Source organism: Pelodiscus sinensis, chromosome 3 (assembly GCF_052426305.1).
Source record: "Pelodiscus sinensis isolate ZL-2025 chromosome 3, ASM5242630v1, whole genome shotgun sequence".
Taxonomy (NCBI): domain Eukaryota; kingdom Metazoa; phylum Chordata; order Testudines; family Trionychidae; genus Pelodiscus; species Pelodiscus sinensis.
This window is the reverse complement of record NC_143054.1, coordinates 106,557,877-106,581,423: the sequence shown is the minus strand read 5'-3', so window position 1 is coordinate 106,581,423 and position 23,547 is coordinate 106,557,877. Positions and strand designations below refer to the sequence as shown.

The 23,547-nt window shown below is 38.8% G+C and overlaps 1 protein-coding gene across 8 annotated transcripts in view; it reads right to left on the bottom strand.

Moving 5' to 3' along the window:
- The window catches only part of STXBP5 (syntaxin binding protein 5), a 194,812-nt gene that overhangs the window by 6,797 nt on the left and 164,468 nt on the right, over nt 1–23,547 (bottom strand). For all 8 annotated transcript variants that reach the window (XM_025184070.3, XM_075924382.2, XM_025184056.3 and 5 more), the window contains 6 exons: nt 18,709–18,759; nt 15,618–15,857; nt 11,357–11,729; nt 5,773–5,938; nt 3,291–3,402; nt 349–569 (listed from right to left, as the gene is read on the bottom strand). In XM_025184070.3, coding sequence (XP_025039855.3) covers nt 349–569; nt 3,291–3,402; nt 5,773–5,938; nt 11,357–11,729; nt 15,618–15,857; nt 18,709–18,759 — 1,163 coding nt within the window. The remainder of the gene's footprint in view (nt 1–348; nt 570–3,290; nt 3,403–5,772; nt 5,939–11,356; nt 11,730–15,617; nt 15,858–18,708; nt 18,760–23,547) is intronic.

Genomic DNA, 23,547 nt, shown 5'->3' with positions numbered 1-23,547 from the left:
GTAAATAGACCATACACATAATGAAAAGTACACTAAAGATACCTGACTCCATAACATGAGTTCCTTTAACAATGGAAACTAACCCTGCAGTATCCACCACAGTACATGCCAGATAGGAATTGGATAGAGTTGAGCTGTACCTATCTGGTGAAGCTGGTGGATTAATAGCAGAATTATTGTCACCTTAACCATTAGGTAAAATGCGATGTTCAATAGAAAGACAAAGGAAGCGTTAACTATTAATCATATAGATTCCCACTTGCACATCTGTTCTCTTTTTCAGTGAATATAAAGTTAATTGCACATCTTACAAACTCTGATGCATGGTGATACACTAAAAGGAATTACCTCATGAGCATGTTTAGAGAAAGAATCAGCACTACTTAGCATAGCAGCTGTTCTTTCGTCCAGTTCTCCTAGTTTCTGCCCTCTTTCATCCAGTGCTATCCTGGCTCGTGCTAGTTCACCAATTACTCCAGATGCTGCTCCTTTAACACCCTCAATACCACCAGGTCCTGGGATATGCTGAGCAAGACTTCTTGATGCCTTTCCAGATGCTGATTCTCCAACTAGATAAAATGTAATTCAAAATAGTTATCCATTTAGTCCTTCCATTTCAATAAAACAACTTACAAATACAATCATTTAGAAATGCTATTAACCTTGCATCACAAAATTACAGTGTGTTTCATTAGCCAAAAGAGGTGCCAAATTATTTTTCACTTAGGACGTGAAAACCTAATGGCAGACCTGATTAAAAATCATACTGGTTAGCTGGTATTTTGATGGTCATTCCATCAGAGAATTTTTTTTTATAATAAATTTAGTTTAAGAAAACAAAATAGTGTCAGATATAAAAAATTACTTGTAATTTCCAGGGCATTATTTTTTAAAATTTCCATTTCAATTTATTGTTACTGGGATTGGAAGAGTCACATTTCTAGTTGAAAGGGTTGTTGCAATATTTGAGTTTTCTGGTCAGATTTTATATTTCCCAAGTGAATGGTTCTCATTCCATTTAACAAGATAGAATTATATCATTGAGTGCTTGTAAAAAGAATGGCATTCATTGAATGGCTTCATTTAGATTACAAGCAGAGCCTATAGTGATTGATGCCTACTGTGAAAACTATCATTCTCAAGACCTTTTCAGAGACTTATATAACTCTTGTCAAATATTTATGCGTCAGGAAAAAGTAAAGCTAAGACATGCTTTTCTCAAAAGCAGCAAACCTGAGTGAAACTAGAGACTTCTGGAGTTATAAAGGAACAAAACAAATCACACCCCTGGACCTTTTTATAGATAAGTCTGGAGCTTCAGTGGACAATGGAAAAAAAGACATGAAATATGGAAATAATGTAAACCCAATATTACAAATACTGTGACCTGGTAAAAATTGTTTTTCCTTAGCTTTATTACAATAGTTTAACAAATGATTATAAAATTATTGTTTATGGTAGGATACTATCTGCAAACATTCTATATGCACCATGCATAAGTAAGAGTGGCAATGTCAACACAAAAGATGTCAGTAAATAAATTATGCTCATAAGTGCATGATAAAGTTAAGATTAATTTAATTTTTAAAATATAGGTGCATGCGGTAATGGTCTTTGATCATACATAAAAAGTAGAAATTTCAGGGAACCTTGATTCAATACAATAAAAACAAACACTTCTGCCTTTGATTACATATGCATTATAAAGAGCTGCCTCGCAAGTAGTTGTACATGATGGAATTAGATTTTTTTAAACACCACCACAACAATCTTTCTCTCCTTAAAATTCTATATGAAAACAGCGGGTAAAGTCTAGTTAGGTTGAAAATTAAAGAACCAGGAGAAAAAAAATCTTGACATAAAAAAAATAAATTTGTCCCACACATTTTTAATTATACAGCCTAGTGTATGTATACTGCAATACAATCTTTAATTTCATGATCATGGCTCCCTCCACTGCCCCCACAGCATTTCTGAATCTTTCAGTGAACAAGGTGAATGGTCAGACAGGGATATGTAATGAATAAAGCACAGAGAACTCCTGCCTCATTCACCGTAATAGAAGTTAAATGGTGTAAATGAATAAAGAAAAGGTGGTTCTCACCTCAGCCTCATTCAAAGATTATAAATTCAGAATGGAGCACATCATGTAGTCTGATGTCCTATACAACAGTGGTTCTCAAAAAAGGGTTGAGAGATAGATGTGTGCAAGCATTAGACTCGCTAGGTCCAAGGCTGAAACCCTCTGCAGCCTGGGACCCCAAACCACACCATCCAGGGCTGAAGCCAAAGGCTGAGCAGCTCAGTATTGTGGTGCCCCCTGTGGTGTGGGACCCTGGGCAACTGACCTGCTTGCTACTCACTATCGCCCTACAGTGGGAGGTCGAGGGGAGAAACTCTCCCATTGACTTCCCTTATTCCTTGAGACCATGAGGAGTTCCAAGGTTGATGGGAGCATCCTCAACATTCAATTTAGCAGTCCTTACCAGGACCGTTAAATTGATTGGCTTCTGGAGCGTTAATCTTCCCAGAAGTGTAGATATGCCCTATGGATCACATTAGCCCTTGTGGTCAGAGTTGCATTGGGATCTCATGCTCAACTGATTCTCCACTAGGACCTAAGGATGCTAGATACCGTGTATGTCAGTAATCGTGTAGCTGCAACAATTTTTAGGCGTTACACTGTTACTAAAATACTTCCGGGTGATGGGGCCAGTAGCCAGTGCGCTCCTGGCCCTACTCTCTGAGATCCCCCTGCAACCCTGCGCAGCTGCTTCTGTATCAGAGCAGCAGGGCAGGATGGAAAGAGAAACCAGTCCACAAGGGGAATCGAATTAAACATCAGTTAATCTTTTAAGCAGCTATATGCTAATATCCCTACAGGATCCCCATTATTCCCTCTGCCTAGAGGCAACTTTATCCAGAGAAGAAGCAGTGACTACTTTGTAAATATGGTCTACGTTTTTTGTTTCTAGACTTATAACTTTACATTTAGCCATACTGTTTGTTTGTGCCCAGCTCACCAAGTGATCCAGATCTCTCCATATTGACCTTTCTACTTCGTTATTTAACCTCTCCTCCCCACCCCCAGTATTTCAGTCATCAGTACAGTCAGGTATGGGGCCACATTTGAATGTCAATGATGAATATAAATATGTATTAGATGTTTTATTTATTGCAACATCCAATAAATGAGGCAAAAGGTTCCCTGACTATTTAAATATATTCGGCATGATTTACCCACTTCTCACACATGGAGATACTTTTCAGAATAAAATAAATGAACTTACAGAGTTCTTCTCTGTCGAGTGATTGTGCACCACCTCCAAACAGGCCTTTAAAGAAACCCCTATTTGGGGCTTCTGGTGTTTCTACTGGAGTGAAGAGCTCACCCAACATTTCCTTTGTAATGAAAAAATAATACTGTTAGCAACATCATATTTCCTTATTGTAAGATTCTCATAAAAACACAAGATTACTCTAGTACATTTTTCACTTTCAGCATCTACCTTCAGGGTTTGCAATTCATCAAGTTCACACTAGGATAAAACTTTGCTGCAGCTATTCAGAACAATTTTATATCCTATGTTTGGCAGCACACCTCAATAGAAGCCAAGAACAGATCAGGCAACTCTTCTAAGTTATGTGATATCTAATAGTTTGAACTTGTAATAGACGAGTACTTGAAAAGAAATATTTCAGACTAGCCATGTTTTCAGTTGAGGAAAGACTTGGGCAACACTAACTCTCGCGCGGAAACTACATTTGTAACATTAACCTGTCTAGTTTATGTTCACTGTAGTCCAATCTATCCTGTCTAATTTTTAAATATTGGATAATTTCAAGACCTCATGTGTTTTCCATAGCTTCTCATACACAAATCTGTGGCTATCCAACATGTCATTTTGGTTCCATGTCTTAATTATATAATGAGCTCCCTTAAATTTTTTTTCTGACTTCCAATATGCAAAGCATATAAATTCAAGACCATGTAAATCAAGTCCAAGTAGAACAAACAGTGAGCTCCTTTTCTTCTGAATTTCAGCAGTGACTGAAAAGCCATCTCAATTCTGGAATTTTTAAAATTAGAAAACAGTATGATGGGCAGCGGATAGTCAAGGATTCACTTTTTGGAATTTGTGGGGTCAAATCCTGGCCTCACTGAAGTTAATGAGAGAATTTTGCTATCAACTTCAATAAGGCCAAGATTTTGCCCCTATTGTGTTACTTGAAAATTCCTGCAAAGTGTAATCCTTTCAGGGACACTTTTCATTTGGCTATTTCACTCAGTGGCTCATTCACATGGAAAAGAACTGATCCATCAGCATGAGAACAATAGTTCCCCTGAACTTAATGCTAAAATAGATGCATAGAGCCTGCAAAATGATGTACAATCCACATATTCCTGATAGATGTTGGAGAACAGACTTGTTATTTCTAACCCAGAGTATCTGTTTCTACACAAGGGTGGGCAAGAGAAGGCCAGTAGTCTGAATCTGACCCACCAAGCCACTGGATCTGGCTTTAGGGCTGTTGCTACACTTCATAGGTGAAAGTGCTGCATGGAGCCAGGGGTCAGTTGGGGACTCCCTGCTGATCCTGGGCTCCATGCGGTGCTGCCATTTTTAAATGCTTTGGGAAGCCCATCATCAAGCTCCTTGTGGCATTTTAAAGAGGCAGCACCCCATAGAGCTTGGGATCAGCTGGGAACTCCCCTGCTACTTTGAAACGCCGCGTGCAGCCTAGGGACACCTCACCTGGCCCTGGGGCTGCACGTGGCGTTTCAAAGTGGCATCACTGTGTGGAGGCTGAGGTCTAGCCCCAGTCTCCACATGGCGCTCCGCTTTGAAGTACTCCCTCCTCTTTCAGGCAGCAAGGGCAGGGGGAAGCAGCTAGTCAACTAGTCCTTCACATCCCTAATCCAGCCTGAAGCCACCTCACTAAGACCCTTAGGTACAGAGCAGCTGCAGTTGCTTTAAAGCAATTATCAGTTAAACTTCCACTATCTTCAAAAGGAGCGGAGTTAGGGCAGTGCTGATTGCTTTTGAAAATAGCACCTGAGATGCTTCTAAGATATTTACAACCTACTTCACAAGACAGCCAGCACACACACTGAAGAGTACACCATATGCAACACATCCCAGTATTTAATGGTCAGTTCCATTCTTCTAAGAATTATAAAGCCAGAACAGATGACTAAGTAGACTAAGAATCAAGCTTGTACGCATAGTACTTTTCCAAAAAATTTTGCAACACGTTGCTTGTTGCACTTGCACTTTCCACAGTTCCTGCACTGGGGTAATTCTTCCCTCCCCAGACCTGGTGCTTCTAGAGACCTCTTATACTGCATTGGGTCTTTTATGAGACTCTCACATTTAGCCTCTGAAATTTCTACAACATAATAGGTCAATCAAAATGCCTTGAGTTTGTGCTTCCTTCCTACATGACTAACTACTACAATTTTGACTGGAGGAATTTTGAAGCCCTTAACTGCAAGAATTATCAAGTTAGTTTCATAGGGAACACAAAAGAAAAAGGAAAAGGACAAGACTGCTCCAGAGATGTACAAGGGATGTATCACACCACAATTGGGAGAAAGAGAAATGAAGCACTAGATAACATGATGTGTTATGTACTGTAAAGCTCTCCAGTGCACCATAGTTTTTTCCAGAAGGGGTTTTAATCCACCATGCCATTATCAAAAACTAAGAGCTGGACCCGGGAGAGGATACCTATTTTTGAAGAAACAACAATATTATTTTTAATCTTTACCTGTAGATTTTCACAAGTTTCTTGACTGTAGGTAATTCTCTGGATTTCTGTAGGTGAGACAAGATACAAGGCCTGTCCATTGTTGGTGAAGCAGAAGGTTCTGGCTATCCGCATGTTGGTAAGTGGCAGGTAATAAACATCCAACAGCGGCCTTAAACTTGGCAAACTTAAGAAGAGAATTAAAAGCTCACGTAAGTTATGAAGGATTATATTATTCAATTTCTCAGCCCATATTTGTGAACTATAATACACTTTTCCTCCTACCCTTCTTAATTACATTACTAGCACTCCTGCAGTAGCCTGGTATCACATAAGTAAAGGTCAGTGGGGCCATGAAACCATAGTGATGACAAACACAAAATATAATGAACCAACTGGTTTCCTTGTATTTGGCCTATCCACCTCATCTTCCACTCCCCACCTCCTGGACTGGAAGCACAAGTCTATTGCCTAAAATTTAAAGTATCATTGTACAATTAATTTCTAACACAAAATGTTACTGTCCATATTGCATGTGCATATTAATACACACACACACACTCCCCTTTTAAATCCATGCCATAAAATCAAGCTGTTATTTTTAGAAGTAGAGTTTCAATATAATTGCCTATTGCACTGTGTAATTTTTTTTAAAGAGCATTTACTCCATTCATAGGGAAATGAATATGGACATTTCTGTCAAAAAGAAGATTTCTACTATCTGTGAGTGAACTAGTCTCCTCCATTCCCTAATTTGCTTGGGTCACTCACTCCCATCTTAGCAATGGATATTAAACAAAGCAATGAATTGGGTATACTCTGTGTGAGGAATTTAGTTTGCTTCAAATGAAATGGAAAGAACTTTTAACCTAGAGAAGGTTTTGCCAGGGACACGGATAGGAGGAAAAATATGCTGATAACATGCCCAGTAAGATGGAACTCCATCACTACTTTGAAAATAGCTATAACACCAACTTATCCTTGGAAAGTTTGGACTAGGGAGACCAGTTACTAGAGTCTGAATTTCATGCACTCTGCTACCAGGCCATTGTCCAAGATGTCACTTGCTGGCTCTTGCATATGTTCTTCACTAGACCAGAAGTTCCAGATCCTGTCCTGAGCCAAGAAGTTAAATCATATCTGGCTGGATTCCTATATATTCCATTTCATTGCTAGGGGTAAGTTGGGCATTGGGTAGTTTATAATTCAGCAGTAAAAGATTGCTTCCATAGTGGAGTCATTGAATAGCCATTTGTTCAAGTAGGAAAACATATACACTATCAGCCTGTGAAAACTGAGTTGTGTTATTGCTGAGCATTTTGTACAGCCACTGGCTTTAATTCTAATCCCATAGACAACTGAAAATTGATAGTACTCATCACATACAAGATGGAGACACTCAATTTTTTACCTGAATTTCTATTTGCATGCAAGTGTCTACAGGTCCAGAGAACATTGCTACTCTTCTGCCTCTAAAGGAGAATGAAGGCTCCCTGGGTGATCATCTAAAACTTTGATCAGTCATCTATTTAGGTCATTACCATTAACTTCAGTTGCACCTGGATGACAGTGGATTCAACCTATGATGGTGTCCAGCTTTCCGGAACATGCAGGACATTTTGGTGGTGAAGCTAGGCCACTGATCCTAAGGTAAACTGGGTTTCTGTTGACAAAGGCAGTGCCAACACCGAGTTTTCATTTCCATGATTAGCAATCAAAACTGACTCAGCTTTTTATTCTTTGAAGACTTCTCTTTCAAAGCACTCTGATTGGCATTCTGACAGATGAGGTACCTCAAGGAGCAATCTGAGGCATAACAGTGAGTGTGTACAGGGATGTGTAGATTCAGAATGCTCCTGCATAGCATATTTAAATTCCCAAGGATATAGGACATTTGCTGAAGTAATTATATCTTTCTGATGCATCATCCCTTGAAACTGATGAGTGGCCTTCCTAAAAAATCAAACACTCCCTGAAAAAAATCAATAGCTTTGGAAACAAACAGGATTAGAGTCCTTGGAAGAGACTCTAAAGCAACAGCTGTTGAAATTACAAAGCAAAATTAATGAGGAAGAACACTGAAATGCCAAGCAAAAACACCAAAGTGCCATGTCAGTGGTGTCATTGACTAGAGCATTCAATACGGAAACTAGAAGTTGGAGCACAGAAACAAAGATTGAGCTTTGAAAAAGCCAGAAACTGGCATGTTAGTGGTGTTTCCAGACCTGTAGTGGAGAAAGTTTCAGAAAAGCTAACTAAATAACGAAAAGTTAGACCTGCCTGGAAAGCAAAGGGGAGAAAAAGAAATGATACACACCACCACCAAAATGAGACATGAAGAAAGAGTTGAAGTGGTGATTGGAAGACTGCAGCACCCAAGGGATGCTCCTGTGTTGACTATGGTCAAGAATGAACAAAATTTAAGATCGGAAAGGCAGTGGATAAGCTGGTATACGTAGTGATCAGTAACAGGATGGTTTGTTTACTTAATGGCTCTTCAGCCATGGAGCCTCCTGGCTCCCAGTGGCTCCAGTTTGCCATTTGCAGTCAAGGGGAGTCACGGGAAGCCCAAGTTTCACCTCACTTTAAAATTACTTGCTTACAAAAACAGACATAAAATACAAAAATGTGACAACACACTATTACCGAAAAATGCTTACTTTCTAATTTTCAGCATATAATTATAAAATCAATTGACTAGAATATAAATAATGTACTTACATTTTGTACTTCCATTTCAAACATGTAAATACAATATTTCTATTCCAGTCAATTTATGATTCTTGAACCTGTTTTTCATTATGAGCCTTATCTGAAGCCACGCCCACAGCAACAGGGCTGAAGCATATCACCTAGATCTGCGGGAATGCCTGTGGTGTGGGGCCCCAGGAAACTGTCCTGTTTGTCACCTCCTAATGCCAGTCCTACACCTATGATCTCTCTAAACCCATCCTGGGATCTACAGGGGGCTGCAACCCCCAGACTAAGTATCACTCATCTAGATGAGTTGTAAGATCACAGAGGAGTAGCCATGTTAGTCTAACTAAAAAAACCTTAAACAACAATAGTCTGGTAGCACCTTAGAGACTAACAAAAATATATAAATAGTATCATGTGCTTTCATGGGCACAATCCACTTGCTCAGATGACAAATATGGAGCAAGGGGCCTCAATGCTCCATATTTGTCATCTGAAGAAGTGGGTTGTGCCCACAAAAGCTCATGATACTATTTATATTATGGCCGTCAAGCGATTAAAAAATTTAATCGTGACTAATTGCGTGCAACTCCCCTTTGAAACGCCGCAGTGGTGTTTCCAAGGGGCAGCGCTGCATGGAGCCCGGGATCAGCTGGAGTGCCCACCTGACTCCGGGCTCCATGCAGCGCTGCCTCTTGGAAGTGCCGCGGTGGCGTTTCCTAGGTGAAGCCAAGGGTTAGCTGGAGTTCCCAGCTGATCCCGGGCTCCATGCAGTGCTGCCTCTTTAAGGTGCTGGAGTGGCACTTCAAAGGGGCAGAGCAAGTGGTGCTGGGGGATCAGCTGGGGACTCCAGCTGATTCTCGGCTCCACTTGCGCTGCCCCTTTAAAGCACCAAATCGGCACTTTAAAAAAGGGGCAGTGCATTAGGAGCAGGGGATCATCTGGGAACTGATCCCTGGCTCTGCATTGCAAAGCGGAATGGCACTTCAAAGGGGCTTCGCAACAATGGAGCCGGGGATCAGGCTCCGCTTGTGCTGCCCATCTGAAGTGCTGGAGCAGCACTTCAAAGAGGCAGTGCAGCATTTACGCCTGTGATTAACACATTATTTTTTTTAACGCATTAATTCTGTCCTGTGTTAATACAACATCCCTAATTTATATATTTTTGTTAGTCTCTAAGGTGTATAGGACCATAGTAGTTTTTTAAAAGTTTTTCTAGATTAGTTGAATAAGCCCAAGAAGACCGCTGTGCATATCCAGAGGTACGCATACCCTTGTCTGAGGACCACTAACTTTCACTACATTTTAATTTATTTCAGCTAAAATTTTCTATGCCAGATGTCTGCTTTACACTGTGTTTTGCTTTTTTATTTTTTAAATTATTTCAGCCAAAATAGTTAAAGTTTCTGAGAATAAGCCTATGGGAAATTATTATTCTTTTCCCATGTTAAGATATTCTGACAACTATCTCTTGAGTATGTTCGAACTGAGGCCGGAGCTGTAATTTCCAGCTTAGGCAGACATACCCACATTAGCTCTGATCAAGTTGGCATACTAAAAATTGTAGTGCAGCCATGGCTGCTCACACAGCAGGATGAGCTATCAACCGCAAGTATGTATCTAGGGTCTCAGATAGGATTGCACTCAGGATAGCTAACCCAACCTGTTGTCTGTTCAGCTGTGCATCATACCCTTTTATTTTTATTACTAGCTCAATTAACTAGCATGGGTATGTCTTACTGAGATAGGAATTACATGTACAGATCCACTGTAGATGTACCCTTTGAGACACTCTAGTGCCTAGCACAGACTCTAGCACAATGGGCCTCTCTCTTCGTTGGCTTTTATGCACTTCTGTAATAAATCTGATTATGAATAATTATATACTATTAAAATTTACCCCAAACCAGCCAATTTATAAGCCTTTAAAATTTGTCACACATGCTTTGCAGAGATATGTAAGACCTTTGCACTAAGATCTACTGAGATTTCATCAGTTTCAAGCAGAACTTTCCCCACAATTTAAATTGCCAGTGGCCAGGCTGTGCCTGGGACAAGGCACTAGAAATGAGAGCTTCTGAGTTTGTCTCTCATGTACACTTAATGCATTCACCTGCCTGGGCCCTATAGCAGAAGTTTGCCCATGAGGAAAAAAATAAGGGATTGGAAGTGACTTGCTGTATGTATACTGACATCAGTAACTTCACCAAATACGTGTTTAAAGACTGATTCATAGCGCATACATACAAGGAGCTAAATTAAAGCTGCAAGAGCTACTTTAATTCTGGCATTTTCTAGCTTGAGCACTTGACTTTGCAACTTTAATAATGTTCATTTGGCATGTGTATGTATGGATATTCCACGTTTCTGCAAGCATTGTAGGGAAGAAAGTAATTCCTGAGGCTATTCAAGCAAAAAAATCTATCGATAAAAAAAGTGAACCAATGGGATAGGGGGAGAAAGGATATAAAAAAAATCCACAACAGAAAATATGAGCAAGAAAGACCACCAGTTTTGGCTTTCAGCATGTGGTGTTTTAACACAACTTTTATAACAATTAAATTAATAATATCAGCAATGTATTTTGTGTGTGAAAACAAACACCACAAGTTTAGAATTTAATTTAGCCTATGTTAAGTCTACGTTATTTGTTAGCGATTTACCTTAACTAGAGCTTAAACCTAATTTGTACAAGAACAAATTTCAAGTACAGTATTGTCCAGCTGCCAAATTGCTCCCACTCCTAAGATGGTGTTATTTTTACAGGTTTATCATCATCAGTGAATATATATTTATTTTTTTTTCCTGTGGATTGAGGAAACAACATCATTGGGGGACAGTGTAGGAGGTTGTAGGGGATAATAATTTTTTCTTTTTAATGTTTAAATCATGATGAAATAGCTCTTACCTGAAAGTCATAATATGTCCATTGGCACAGAAACATGCAAGGCAGACACTATTACTCAATGCCACTATATCTCCACGAAGAACAAAAGATGTCTCTGTTATGTTTTGTTTATGAACACAGTTCTGTGATGGCAGTGAGATAACTTTTGCTTGCTTTTCAGAACATATCACGGCATATTGGTTTTCACTGATTTCCTGAGAGGAGGAGGAGGGAGATACGGAGACAGGCCGCCGTTTTTTCAATTTATCCTTTTCATCTTTGTCTTCAGGGACATTATGTTCTCTCCAGGGCTCATATGCTGGTGGAATTAAAGATCCTGTGGTGTCCAGAAAAGCCATTCTCAAAATTGCCCCTTTTAGCCTCAGAATGGTCCCTACGATATAGAATTTGACATGATAAATAATTCTCTTGAATTAGTTTCCAACTACATACTGTTTTTTTTAATTAGCAAACAAAAGCAGTATTCCCAAACAAAAACTTCAGAACTCCCTTTTGGTTTTTCTACACTAAAACTTCAATTGGCCAAAATTTTAGGCCTTAGTTAGAGCATGGGCTTAATTCTAAATGTGTGAATATGGACCATAGACTACAGTGGAAATTAAGCATATTCTTGAAATTAAGGATAGGACTCTTCCTAAACAGGGATGCTTTCTTGAATTAGAGAGACCAATAAGAATTTGCAAAGGCACAGCTGAGGCTTTCAGAGGCCCACCAAGTGGAACTTATATGTATTAAATTTAGATGTTAACATTCACAGCTTTTCTGTCTTTTGCTCATAGGCATTAATACTTTCCTAAACTTAGCATCAATAAATTGTACACTGTGTTTAATATATATGCTAAAATGTGCTTAATTAAATAAATGTGTAACTGCTGAACATTTCAGCAGTTACACATATACATGTGTGTAGGGGAGGTGCGTACGGGAGTTTAAAAAGCTGGCTCCCCACATGCACTGGGACACTGTCTGTAACCATGAAGGTTAACCAATGAGCCCAGGCTCCTCAGTTAACCATGTACACGGTTACACTTTCACACCCCAAATCTTTAATACCATCGATGGTGAATACTATTAATGGTCAGAAGCATCAGCCTAGGTTTTCCTTTTTGAATTAGGCATGTTTAGGTGTAAATAAGCAGGCTGTCTTGCATCTTCCCTTGTTGACTTTGTACAATTGATTAGGGGATTAAAGCAGAAAGTCTATTTAGCAAGGAAGAGGATTTTCACCCACCATTGTTAAATGAATTGCTGCATCCTGAATGTGTTAAAATTGAGGAATCCTTTTGCTGAGCTGCTTCTTTTCTCTAGGGTCATTTTTTGTAACATATAGTTAAATACATTTTGATTTGCCAGCTACAGATGAAAGCTTATTTAGGTTAACATTTTCCTTTTAGATCTAGCAGCTGACACTGTATTTCATCTACATCTTCATGAACTGGAAGAGTGCTGACCAGCACCTGGTGATTAAGGGGTTAACTCAGGTACCTAGCAAAGGTGTTGGCCAGGGGGCCGAGAGAGCCAATCGAGATAGAGGCTTGAAATTTGAATTGGATATAGATTCCCTGCCTGCTTTCTTTGAGTGGGAGAGTTAAGACCAGGAGTTAAGATCCACTGAATGACTTAAACCCAGGCAGGACTGTCATGCCTCTCTCTCTCCCCCACCCCGCCACAGAATTCAGGGCATGGAAGCAGACTGAACAAGAGAAAATTTGAAGCGAGTACCAGGGAAATGTGAGTTCAGTCGCGTTCAGGGTAAATTTTCTTTGTTTTGTGGTTTGGTTTGAACTGCTCTGTGTGTATCTATGCCTCCCCTCCCCTTTTACCATCTAAGCAGTGTGCCAGAGAAGTTCTCTATTTTTTTAAATTGTTTTCCTCAGTTGCACTAACGTCTAGCAACCAAGTATGCTTTATCAAGTTTATCTTTTGTTTTGTAATAAAAATCACTTCTTTTAAGGTGATGATTTGATTCTTGTGTCCTAGAAGGTCTGTCTATGAGTATCTGCATGCCTCTGACTGAGAGGTCAGCTGCCAGAGACTGCAACTTGTTTTTCTTTTTCAAGCTCTTTTGGAGGCAAAAGAGCTTGGGGTACCCCTGGGAGTGGTTTCAAGTGTTCACCCCTGGTTTTTTTAGGGATCAAAAAGCACTTGGTGGTGGTGGTGAAATTTCCAAAATCTGTGTATTAGGATTTTGAGGGGAAGTTTTTGTAACCAGTGCTTGTAGAGGCAAGGTTTTGAAGTTCTCTTGTGGGCCCTCACCTTCTGCATTCTTAGTGCCAGAGTGGGGAACAGCCTTGACAAGCCTGGTCAATGTTACAAAATGTGGTTCTCTCATTTGATTGCCAAAATTATGTACCTGAATAGGGGCTTAATGCATTGTAGCAATCAACATAGGCTAGTCACATTCAGCACTGTACATACTAAATCATATTCACCATAACATGCTTATTGACAGAAGTCTTCAGGCACATTTGTGTGTAACTATCATTAAATCATCTGTGTTTTTGGAGAGAAAGGACCATGTTAACTTGAAAAGGTATGACAGGATGTCACGTTACTGGACTTTAAGGGGAGCAGCTAGATCACTGCTGCGCCCACGGGTGTGAGGGGGAATGTTTGCCCCAAAGTCTATACAAAGTGGTCCATGTGAGGTGTCAAATGAAAGCTTATGTTTTACTGATTCTATGTATGCTATTTATGTACTTGTATGATGTCTGTGTGTGGAGTTATGATTATGGACTCTGTGCTTATACTGGGAATGTTCTAGGCCTGAGACAGAGCAATGGGCTCTGAACTGCCTGTTGTAAAGAGCAATTGTTCAGTCAATGACTATGCTAATTGGTGAGGCTTGAGGAACAATGGCTCTCAAGGTGCCCAATATATGCCTGAGGAATGTGTCTGGAATCTGCAAATCAGCCAATAGCATGGCTGCTGACATGGTACACAGGGATAGGTCACGTGACCCACTCCAGCTTGGAAGGTACCAGGGATGGATATAAAGTGCCATGAAGCAAACTCCATCTTGTCTTCAATTCTGCCACTGATCCCAGATGCAGCCTTGTGAGGGACAGTGAACTGGGAAGGATTGTTGACCCATCCTGACATAGGATGTACACCAGAGACTTTTAAGCTAGCCGCTTATAACATCTCTGCTGAGAGCCTGTATCAAGAATTTGATGATTGGTGCATATAATGTATTTTCTTTAACAACCTTACTCTCCACCTTTTCTTTCTTTTATAATTAGCCTTTAGATTCTAAAACAGTGGTCCCCAACACGGTGCCTGCTGGTGTCATGGCGCCCGCCAGGGCATTTATGTGCACCCGCCTAGTGACCAGGGCTGGCCTGAGCCATTATTTAGCCCCGGGTGCATGCGCGGCCCCCATCCCCGGGCATGTGGTGCATGTGCAGCCACCGCCCCCGGGTTCATGGCCCCGTCCCCGGGTGCCCGGCATCCCCAAAAGGTTGGGGACCACTGTTCTAAAGGATTGGCCCAGCATGATCTTGTGGGTAAGATCCAAAGTGTAAATTGAGTTGGAACTATGGCTGGTCTTTTGGGACTGGGAGAACCCGGTCGGAGTAGGTGAGATTGGATTCTATAACCCCTCACCTGTGTGTTAGGCCGGGGGCTGACTGTGGCACCTGGAGAGCTGAGGTGTGAGAGGGGTTTTGCTCGTGAGGCTTCCTGCTGGCCAGATTGGCAGCTGAAGTGCTTGGTGTGACTAGTTTGTGGCCTATTTGGGAAGGGCCTCCAGTCAGGGGCTGTAAGGAACCCTAGTGTGGAGCAATTCACCCTGAGCAGATGTCCTCAGCAGTGCCCACAGCAACTTCTAGTCTTTTTTTGTGGTTGGCAAATCTAATATGAACTTTATTGAGAGCAACATAAATAAAAAGTTTGTAGCATCTAACAAAATTCTTCTCTTGATGTATCCCTCTATTATATTGTTAACTCTACATGACTTGCAGTAGAGTTACTCAAATGGCATCCTTTCTGCACAAACAGGAGTCCATTTACCTGATATTCCTAAACCAGGCGGTATACTTGGAGTTCAGACCTAAGTGATTTGCAAAATTGCTAATCAGGTTCTCACTAACACAACCGACATAGCAACTTTGTAGAATATTAAAACACTGCACTGTAGTGAACTAAACAGTGAACACTGTACGAATATTTACAAATATTGCATAGTTGAGAAATAACAAAATCACATTTAAAACCCATCAAGAATCCACATTACATAGCAAGTCTCCTGCCTTTTACGTACCACTGGGAGAAACAATTACTGGCTGAAGAAGTCTTTGCTCTCCTCCTGGGGGTAAATTCAGTGCAATGACTAGCACTGTACCCAAAGTAGTCCCAACCCATAAACATGGAGAAGGTGATGTATCTGCTTTCCGTGTGAAAGTCTCACAGAAATGAAGAGCAGAAATTGCTTCTCGGGATTCCTTATCAATGCTAGTTACACTGGAGCTTCGGGATCGACTGAAGGAGTTGTCTCTGACATCTGAAACAAGTTTATGTTAATAAAAAAAATTGCAAAATGCAACAAAGTCTCCAAACGAACTATAGTTAGAATTTTTAGCATGTTCTGTGCTAAAATAGTTCTTTAAAAAAATCAAACAATTTTTACTACATACATTACTTCCTTTTGCTAAATATTTCCCTAATATTTCCCCTCCTGTCCTCTGACCCTATTTTCCATGCTGCATTCTAATTGCAACACTCTCTTCAACTGTGGACTACACCAATAGATAATTGCCCTGGATGGCCATTGTTTACGTTCATCTTTTGCTTGAGATAAAGGACAGCAGTGATTTATGAAACAGAATAAACCTTTCATTATTCTAGCAAGAGACAAATGTCTCATTTCAAGCTTTAAAGAGCAACCAGATTCCATGGTGATATAAATCCTATAGCTTGTCATGTTCTCCAACTTTAGGATATAATGAATGAGGAGTCTGACAAGCCTGAACTTCTGGCATATGTCACTTAAAAAGACTTAAAAAAAACCCGGCGTTCAAAAACTAACTGGGTAGCTGAAGATTTTCTTCTGGAATGCTATAAAACAGTGACATTACTTTTCAGGCAGTCATCCCATCATTAAAAAAGGATGAGCACAAAATACAGGAGAAGGAATTCCAACTAGGAGCACAAAATATTTGTTTTAAATGAATTCAAAGTTATTGTGAAACTCTTGAAAAATATAAGAGGTACAGTAAAGTTAGTCTGTATCTGCAATAGTAACAAGAGTCCTGTGACATCTTAATGACCAACAGATTTATTTGGGCATTGCATTCATGGCAAAACCCCACTTTGTTAGATACATTTGCTAAAGTGGGATTTTGTAAAAAAATTTATGCCCAAATAAATCTGTTGATCATTAAGATGCCATAGGACTCCTCATTCCTTAACAGGATATTACAATGGAAATGCTGTCAATATTCAAGTCTGCATATATAACTGCTACTAGGCAGATATGAACCCGGGACCTCTGGAGCTTAGCATAGAAGCCTCTACCCTCTGAGCTAAAAGCCAGCTGCCTCTCACCACTGCATGGGATGGTGAACCACACTAGGTATGTGGGTTACACATCTATTTTCAGCTGCACATATTGTAAGTAACGGGGGTGGGGCGGGGCGGGGGAGTGGAAGGTCGACATTTTTAGAGATTCTCTTTTGTACTCAAGCATCAATGTGAATTCCTGACCCATCATTCCTCTTCAGCTTCATCTCCTAATGCTAATGGATAAAAGGCAAACACATTTTATCACTGAAAATATGGTATAATTTACATCACATCTTTGTTTAGTCTGGATTATGCTGTTTTCAAGACCTCATTGGTGACTCTATGCATGAGCAGGATTGAGCTTTAACCACAGAATTTACCTACGTAATATATTCATGAAGGCATTTCTGCACAGCATAATGAACCATTTCATGAATGGGCTAGTTTTTCCCACAGACAGAAAATCGCCTAGGTTAATTGGACTTTATTTGAAAAGTTACTGCTTTGTGCATTATAGAACTTGAAGGGAATATGGAACAGAAATATGTAGTAATAATAATAATAACTACAATTAATTTGTTCTAACTTCAGCTACTGACCCTAGAACCCTCTTCAAAAAGAAGCTTGTTTAGATTTTAATATTTATTGGCAAAAAAAACAAATAAATACATTTAAATATCTGTTACACACAAATTAATAATTTGGGGACATGATTGGCTACAGATAATGTTTTCTGTTATTAACAAGTACCTTTGAAAATCAGTTTAAAAAGAAGTCAGAAAACCAAATTTATAAAAGTACCTAATTATACTGTCTCCAAGTGAGTTTCACATTGAAGATCAAATTGACTTGACCCATTACCAAGAGTGAGAGATGCTAACCAAAAGTGACTGACTTTTGATTTGCATATACCTTTCCTTTGTGCATTATGTAAAAACCATCTAGTTCCATTTTCTAAGCAAAATAGGATTGTTGCAAAAGATATAAAATTGAGTCTACATTTGTGGATTTTATTTTCAAGTAAAATGCAACTTAATGTTCTGAAAACTATGCTTATTTTAAGAGCTGCTTTAATTATGCTATGGAACAATCATTTGTGTTTCTAAACTTTAATAAACAAGCAGTACAACTACAATGTTTACTTGTGTTTCTAAACGTTAATAAAAACAACAGTAGAACTAGAATGTTGACTTTGAAATTACTGTAATGTGTCTTAAGAAACCAAACTTAAAGTACCATGTTCTTAGAGACTTGGTTCCCCAACATGCAAACAGTTATAACATTCACTTAGCTTTACATGTGTTAATAGCCTGGTTGTAGTTAACTCAAAGTGTAATTGTTTTCAGAATGGGACCTTAATTAAAATCTTCTAAGAAGTCTGTACAACTTCATTTTCCATTTTTTCCCTATGTTTGTTTGGAACCACATGATTTTTTCCCAGTAATATTCCTGACATTGTCAGGTAACTAACATAACAGGAACTACAACAGCCTCCCAAAATTCAGATAAAAATTTAACAACTATGCACAAATCTATGTCCTTACAATTGGATGGCCACAAATGAGATTTTACCAGTCTATTTTAACACAAATACTTGCAGTCTTGTTTGGAGCTTAAGTTTTTCAAGCCTACATTATAGGTCACTTCAGTTTAGGGGAATGATAATGGAAAGGCATATCACAATTTAGTTTACCAATATATACAGATTGTTCAAAAGTTCAGACAGAAATACAGTGGCCAGTTCATACTTTGCTGTTCTTCTGATTATGCAGGATTCTTACTTTTTTGGAAATTTACTCTTTCTATAAAACATAATTGCAATATGGACCAGCCTTTATTCTTGAACTTACCTAAATCAGGCTTTAGTTCGGTTGGCAAACTTAACTTTCTGGACATCTTTGCTGAAAAATAAAATACATCTTTAAAAGAAATATGAAGTGGTGGCCTTTTATTAACAGACTGCCATTTTCCAAAGATTTAACACATCACAATTTATTATAGTGAATTTCAGAGTTTAGCAGTTAAACCAAATTCTGCATGACTGAAACTTGTGTTAATCAGTTGGGTCTGACTAATTCCCCATATCCAAAACCCCATTAACTTTTGGGATGGAGAATTGAAACAGACTTAAATTTTGAAGCTTGTGCCATCCTTAAGATGTAGCCTGAAACTTGCCAAAAATGCAAGCAAAATCCACTGACTTCTGTCTTTGTTAAAACCCCCAGTTTTAAGCAAAACTGATGTGGGATAATGTTGTATAAAGTCCTAACAACTAAAACAGAGTTCACACAAAGAAAGCCCTGTGCATGCAAACAGCTGAGTTTTTCACATAATTTTTGTGTACACCAATGTTCTTTAGATATCATCATCTTGACATATATAAAAAGGCAGAAAATGTAATTTATAATTATACCACATTAAGATAAAAGATTTTACAATTATGTATAATTTTTTAAAAAGCTATGTTAAATATTCTGAAATGTAGGGAAAGAAACTTATGGATATACAGAAACAACAAGCAATATATTGTCTATATACACTATGCACAAAGTTTTCTTAGGTAAAATATATTAGAGAAGGGCCATTGTGAAACAGTTTTGTGGATTAGTACGTTAAAAAGGAAAACATGATGCACTACAATTTATTCATTTATTTAAATCATTTATTTTAGTCTTAATAATATTAATAGGTAGTCTTGGATACTTTAATTCGCTTTTGCTCTTTGGGGTGAAGAGACACTCCCTTCCTATAGGAGAAGAGGAATTCCAAGTGACAAGAGCTACGTTAACAAACATATTATAGTCTATTTTGTTTTAAAAAAGTAATTTGCTCCTATCAAAAAGAGATCTCAATATAGCATGCTCTATTTAAAATGGTGTTTTGCCCACTTAAGAGCAAAAAGTGGAATGGATTATAAGAGTAATCTATTAACAAGGTTCTACTGTGGGAGTGAAAAATATAGCTAGATAATTCATTTAAATTTGGACACACTTTATGTCAGTCACATTAAATAAAGGTTTGAAAATATGCCAGTCACATTAAATACAGATTTAGATACTGTACATTTAAGGAAAACCTAACAGTCCTAAAAAATACCCCTTATAGATGTCTTTAAATTACTTTAGTTATGATTCTCTTCTAACTGCAAGCATAGCTAACAATTAGGATCACATTGTGGGTTAACTTTTAGAAGACACGGTAATTTTTTAAAGTTTTTAGGATATTAAAAAATACAGAACAAAGTAATAAAAAGGGGCAGCCAGTTGTGACAGGTGAAGTGCCCAAATCCTCAACTTGTCTCAAATTCTGACAGCCATTCACACACATTATCGTCATATGTAACACGATTTAAAAGTCTATAACCACAAAGACTGTAAAACCTTAAACAAAATACAGAGCAACTAAAAGAGCCATCAGTTCCATACATCGTAAATAAATGTATCTTCAAAAAGTTTCTACTAAAGAAATAAGACAATCATTAATTCTCTCACATCACCACATGCAATTAAACGGACAGATTTTTAAAACTCCTCATTTAGGGATGCACGGAGCTACATCAGAAAGGTGTGGTTTCAGCACAGGACTGAGACTCAGGAGATTAGGATTTAATTTTCAGCTTCATGTGTGACCTTTGGTAAATCACTTAAGGCTTGACTCCACTAGCTGGCGTGTACATTCTAATACACACTAGCATGTCATGCACTAACTGGTATGTGTGTACCCTGCTGGGAGGCACTACTAGGACAGACTATGCACATAGATGGGATACCCCCAGGGTTTGATTGTGCTGGGATAATAGGACAAGTGTGATTGTTTCATATGAAATAGAAAGGGAGGGGTGTGATAACAGAAAAGTTATATTCATCCATGACCACGGGGGGGAAGCAAGCACCCAGTGAGCAGTGGCTGGCTGTCTTGGCCCACCCTGCACCCCAGGGAGAAGCTTCTGGGTGGCCGGGTTGTGCAGCCCAGCCCCGGGGAAAATCAGCACGTGGTCATGGTGCACAGTCCCACCCAGTTCTTCAGGAGAAGCTGGCAGGTATGAGCCACCCCCTTTGCCCCAAGGCAGCCCTGGGAAGAAGCCAGTGGGCAGGATGCATGACTTTCCTCTCCCTAGGTAAAGCCAGTGGGTGGGAAATAAGTCCCTCTCATCCTGTGCTGGCCCGAGGGAGATGCTGGCAGGTGGGATGCACACCCATCAGACCAGGGAGAAGTCAACAATTGGGGTGCACATGCTACCTCACCCTGGGCAGGCCCCAGGGAGAAGCTGGTGAGCAGGGTGCATTCCCTCCCCACCCCAAGTCAATCCACTTGAGAACCTGGCAGGTGGAGTGCACACTCCCCCCTCTGTTCTGGCCTGGCTCCAGGGGGAAGCTGGATGGCAGGGTGCTGCCCCCGGACAGCCACAGGGCAATGCCGCGTAAGTCTTCTAACATATTTGACAAAGGAAAATTATTTGTTTTGCAATAGATACATAAAATTGGTAACAATAGATGGCACACATTTTACAAATACCCCAATCCTTATTTAACTGATCACAATTCATTTTGAAAGAATAAAGTGATAAAACATGCAACTATTAACATCAAATAATGAATGACATGACAGTGACATTGTACAATGTGACAGAGATACTGAAGAGATTAAAATAGCACCATAAGATCACAAAACAGCACCACAGAATAAACATGCCACATATAATGTACAGTAAATGGTAATGTACAAAAGTATTTTTGATTTTACTGACTTAGTGGCCATTGCTTCTACAGTTTTAGTTAACGAGAATTCAAACTGAACATTACACAGCAATCCTATTCTTAGAAGCATCATAAGAACCTGAAGAGGGGCATTTTCTGAATCTTTGGGCTCCTATTAAATAAAATTATTAATAGGACATCTGACTAGTCACACTAAATAATTATGAGTGAGATGACAACATAGCAGAAATTTCAGTTACAATGTGGAGTTCATGGACTATGTATTGAATATGCATTAATAGATATCAGTCTCAATGTAACTTTGCATATCACTTTTTTCCTGGAAGTTGTGATTCTTTCAAACTAGTTCTAGAAAGTTACTTAAGCTGTGAAGTGAATTCAAGACACTATTCTACTCCAACTATAATATATATGAAGATATGCCTATCTCATAGAACTGAAATAAAAAAAGACTGGAACAGATTTCAATAATTCTGTATAATTATCACTGATTTGTTTTATTAACATAATGACATTGCAATATAATGATGTCACAGTAAAAATTACAACATCAGAGCCAACTTAAACAGTTCTGAGAGCCTGGTCAACAATTAACACAAATTAAAATTAATGTTTGCATAATACAGATCATTGTTTAAAGTTACAGAAAATAACACTTAAGGAAGACAATGGAGGGTTCAGCACCTAAGGAAGACAATTTCTCTCTACCAGGTAAAGAGAATATGTAAAATATCAGGTAAAGTCCTGCAAGCTCTGTCATATACTCTACCATTGTTAATACTGACTTTCAACACCCTTTGTATTACAGCCCTGTGATGTTCAGAACAGAGAAAACCTGTTATATCTGATCCTTTTATTATTGTGGCCAGCTCTCCAATCAGTACTGGTACAAAATTACCATTCTCTTTCCATCTTCATACTGTCTCTGGTACAATCTCTTTATATTAGATTGAGAGGCCTCATTTTCTCCATGTGTGGAACAGAATAAGCAGCCTTCACAACTTCCTCACTTCAACTTTCATAGAACTCTGAATTTTGAGTGTTGTATTTTTCCCTTCCTTTGCTGCACTGTCATTGCTTGTGGGTCTCACTTTGTTCCAGTCAAGGGCAGAAAAAGTTAAGTGAGTTGCCAAAGGTCAAACAAATAAAAGCCAGTTTTAAAGAAATGAATCCTCGATTCCTCCTTATTCAGCAAATTCTGCTGTTTGTAGATTACTTATAAAATTCCTGTGTGATGGAGGTAATGGAACAAACTAGAGATTTCCTGCGTATAGAGGGTTCAACCTTTTTGGTGCTTGGCACTCACAAATAAGATAGAGTGCCAGTTAGACTGGTTACCTATTACACTTCACTATCTAGTAATTTGCCAGCCAGTAAGCATTAGAATTCCTCATGGGCCACTTTTGCCTCCTCAGTACTTTTTGTGGATATTACTTTATGAAAGAGGTCCAGACAATATAGAGAATGTGATATCTAGCTACAAAAAGCCTATGGTGGAGGTTTGACATATTATTCTGGAGTTTCTATTAGAGATCGCTTTCTTGGTGACCAATAGTGTTACTTTCAAACTCATTATCTCAACAATATCTTTATCATTGATAAGTAATTACTATACAATTAGCTAATAGCTACTAAGTAAACGCATATTCTAAAGACATTAAAGATATATCAAACTAGTCTGTAACAATGCATCAATCAATACATAACATAGATTAAGTCTTTTGAATCAAATAGCACCAAAGGAATATAACTAAATCATAATGCTACCATACAATAAGGTACTAATGCCAAAATAAGAATTAATTAGAAAAATGATGAGATGTTACCCCAGAAAACACCAAGTACCAATTTGCCTTATTTCCTTAATGGCCACGTGTTAGGTTATCAATCTATCATATTTCCATTCTGACCATAAAAGGGTTCAATTCACAGCTTGCATACAACATAATTCAAGCCATTTTTATCAATTAA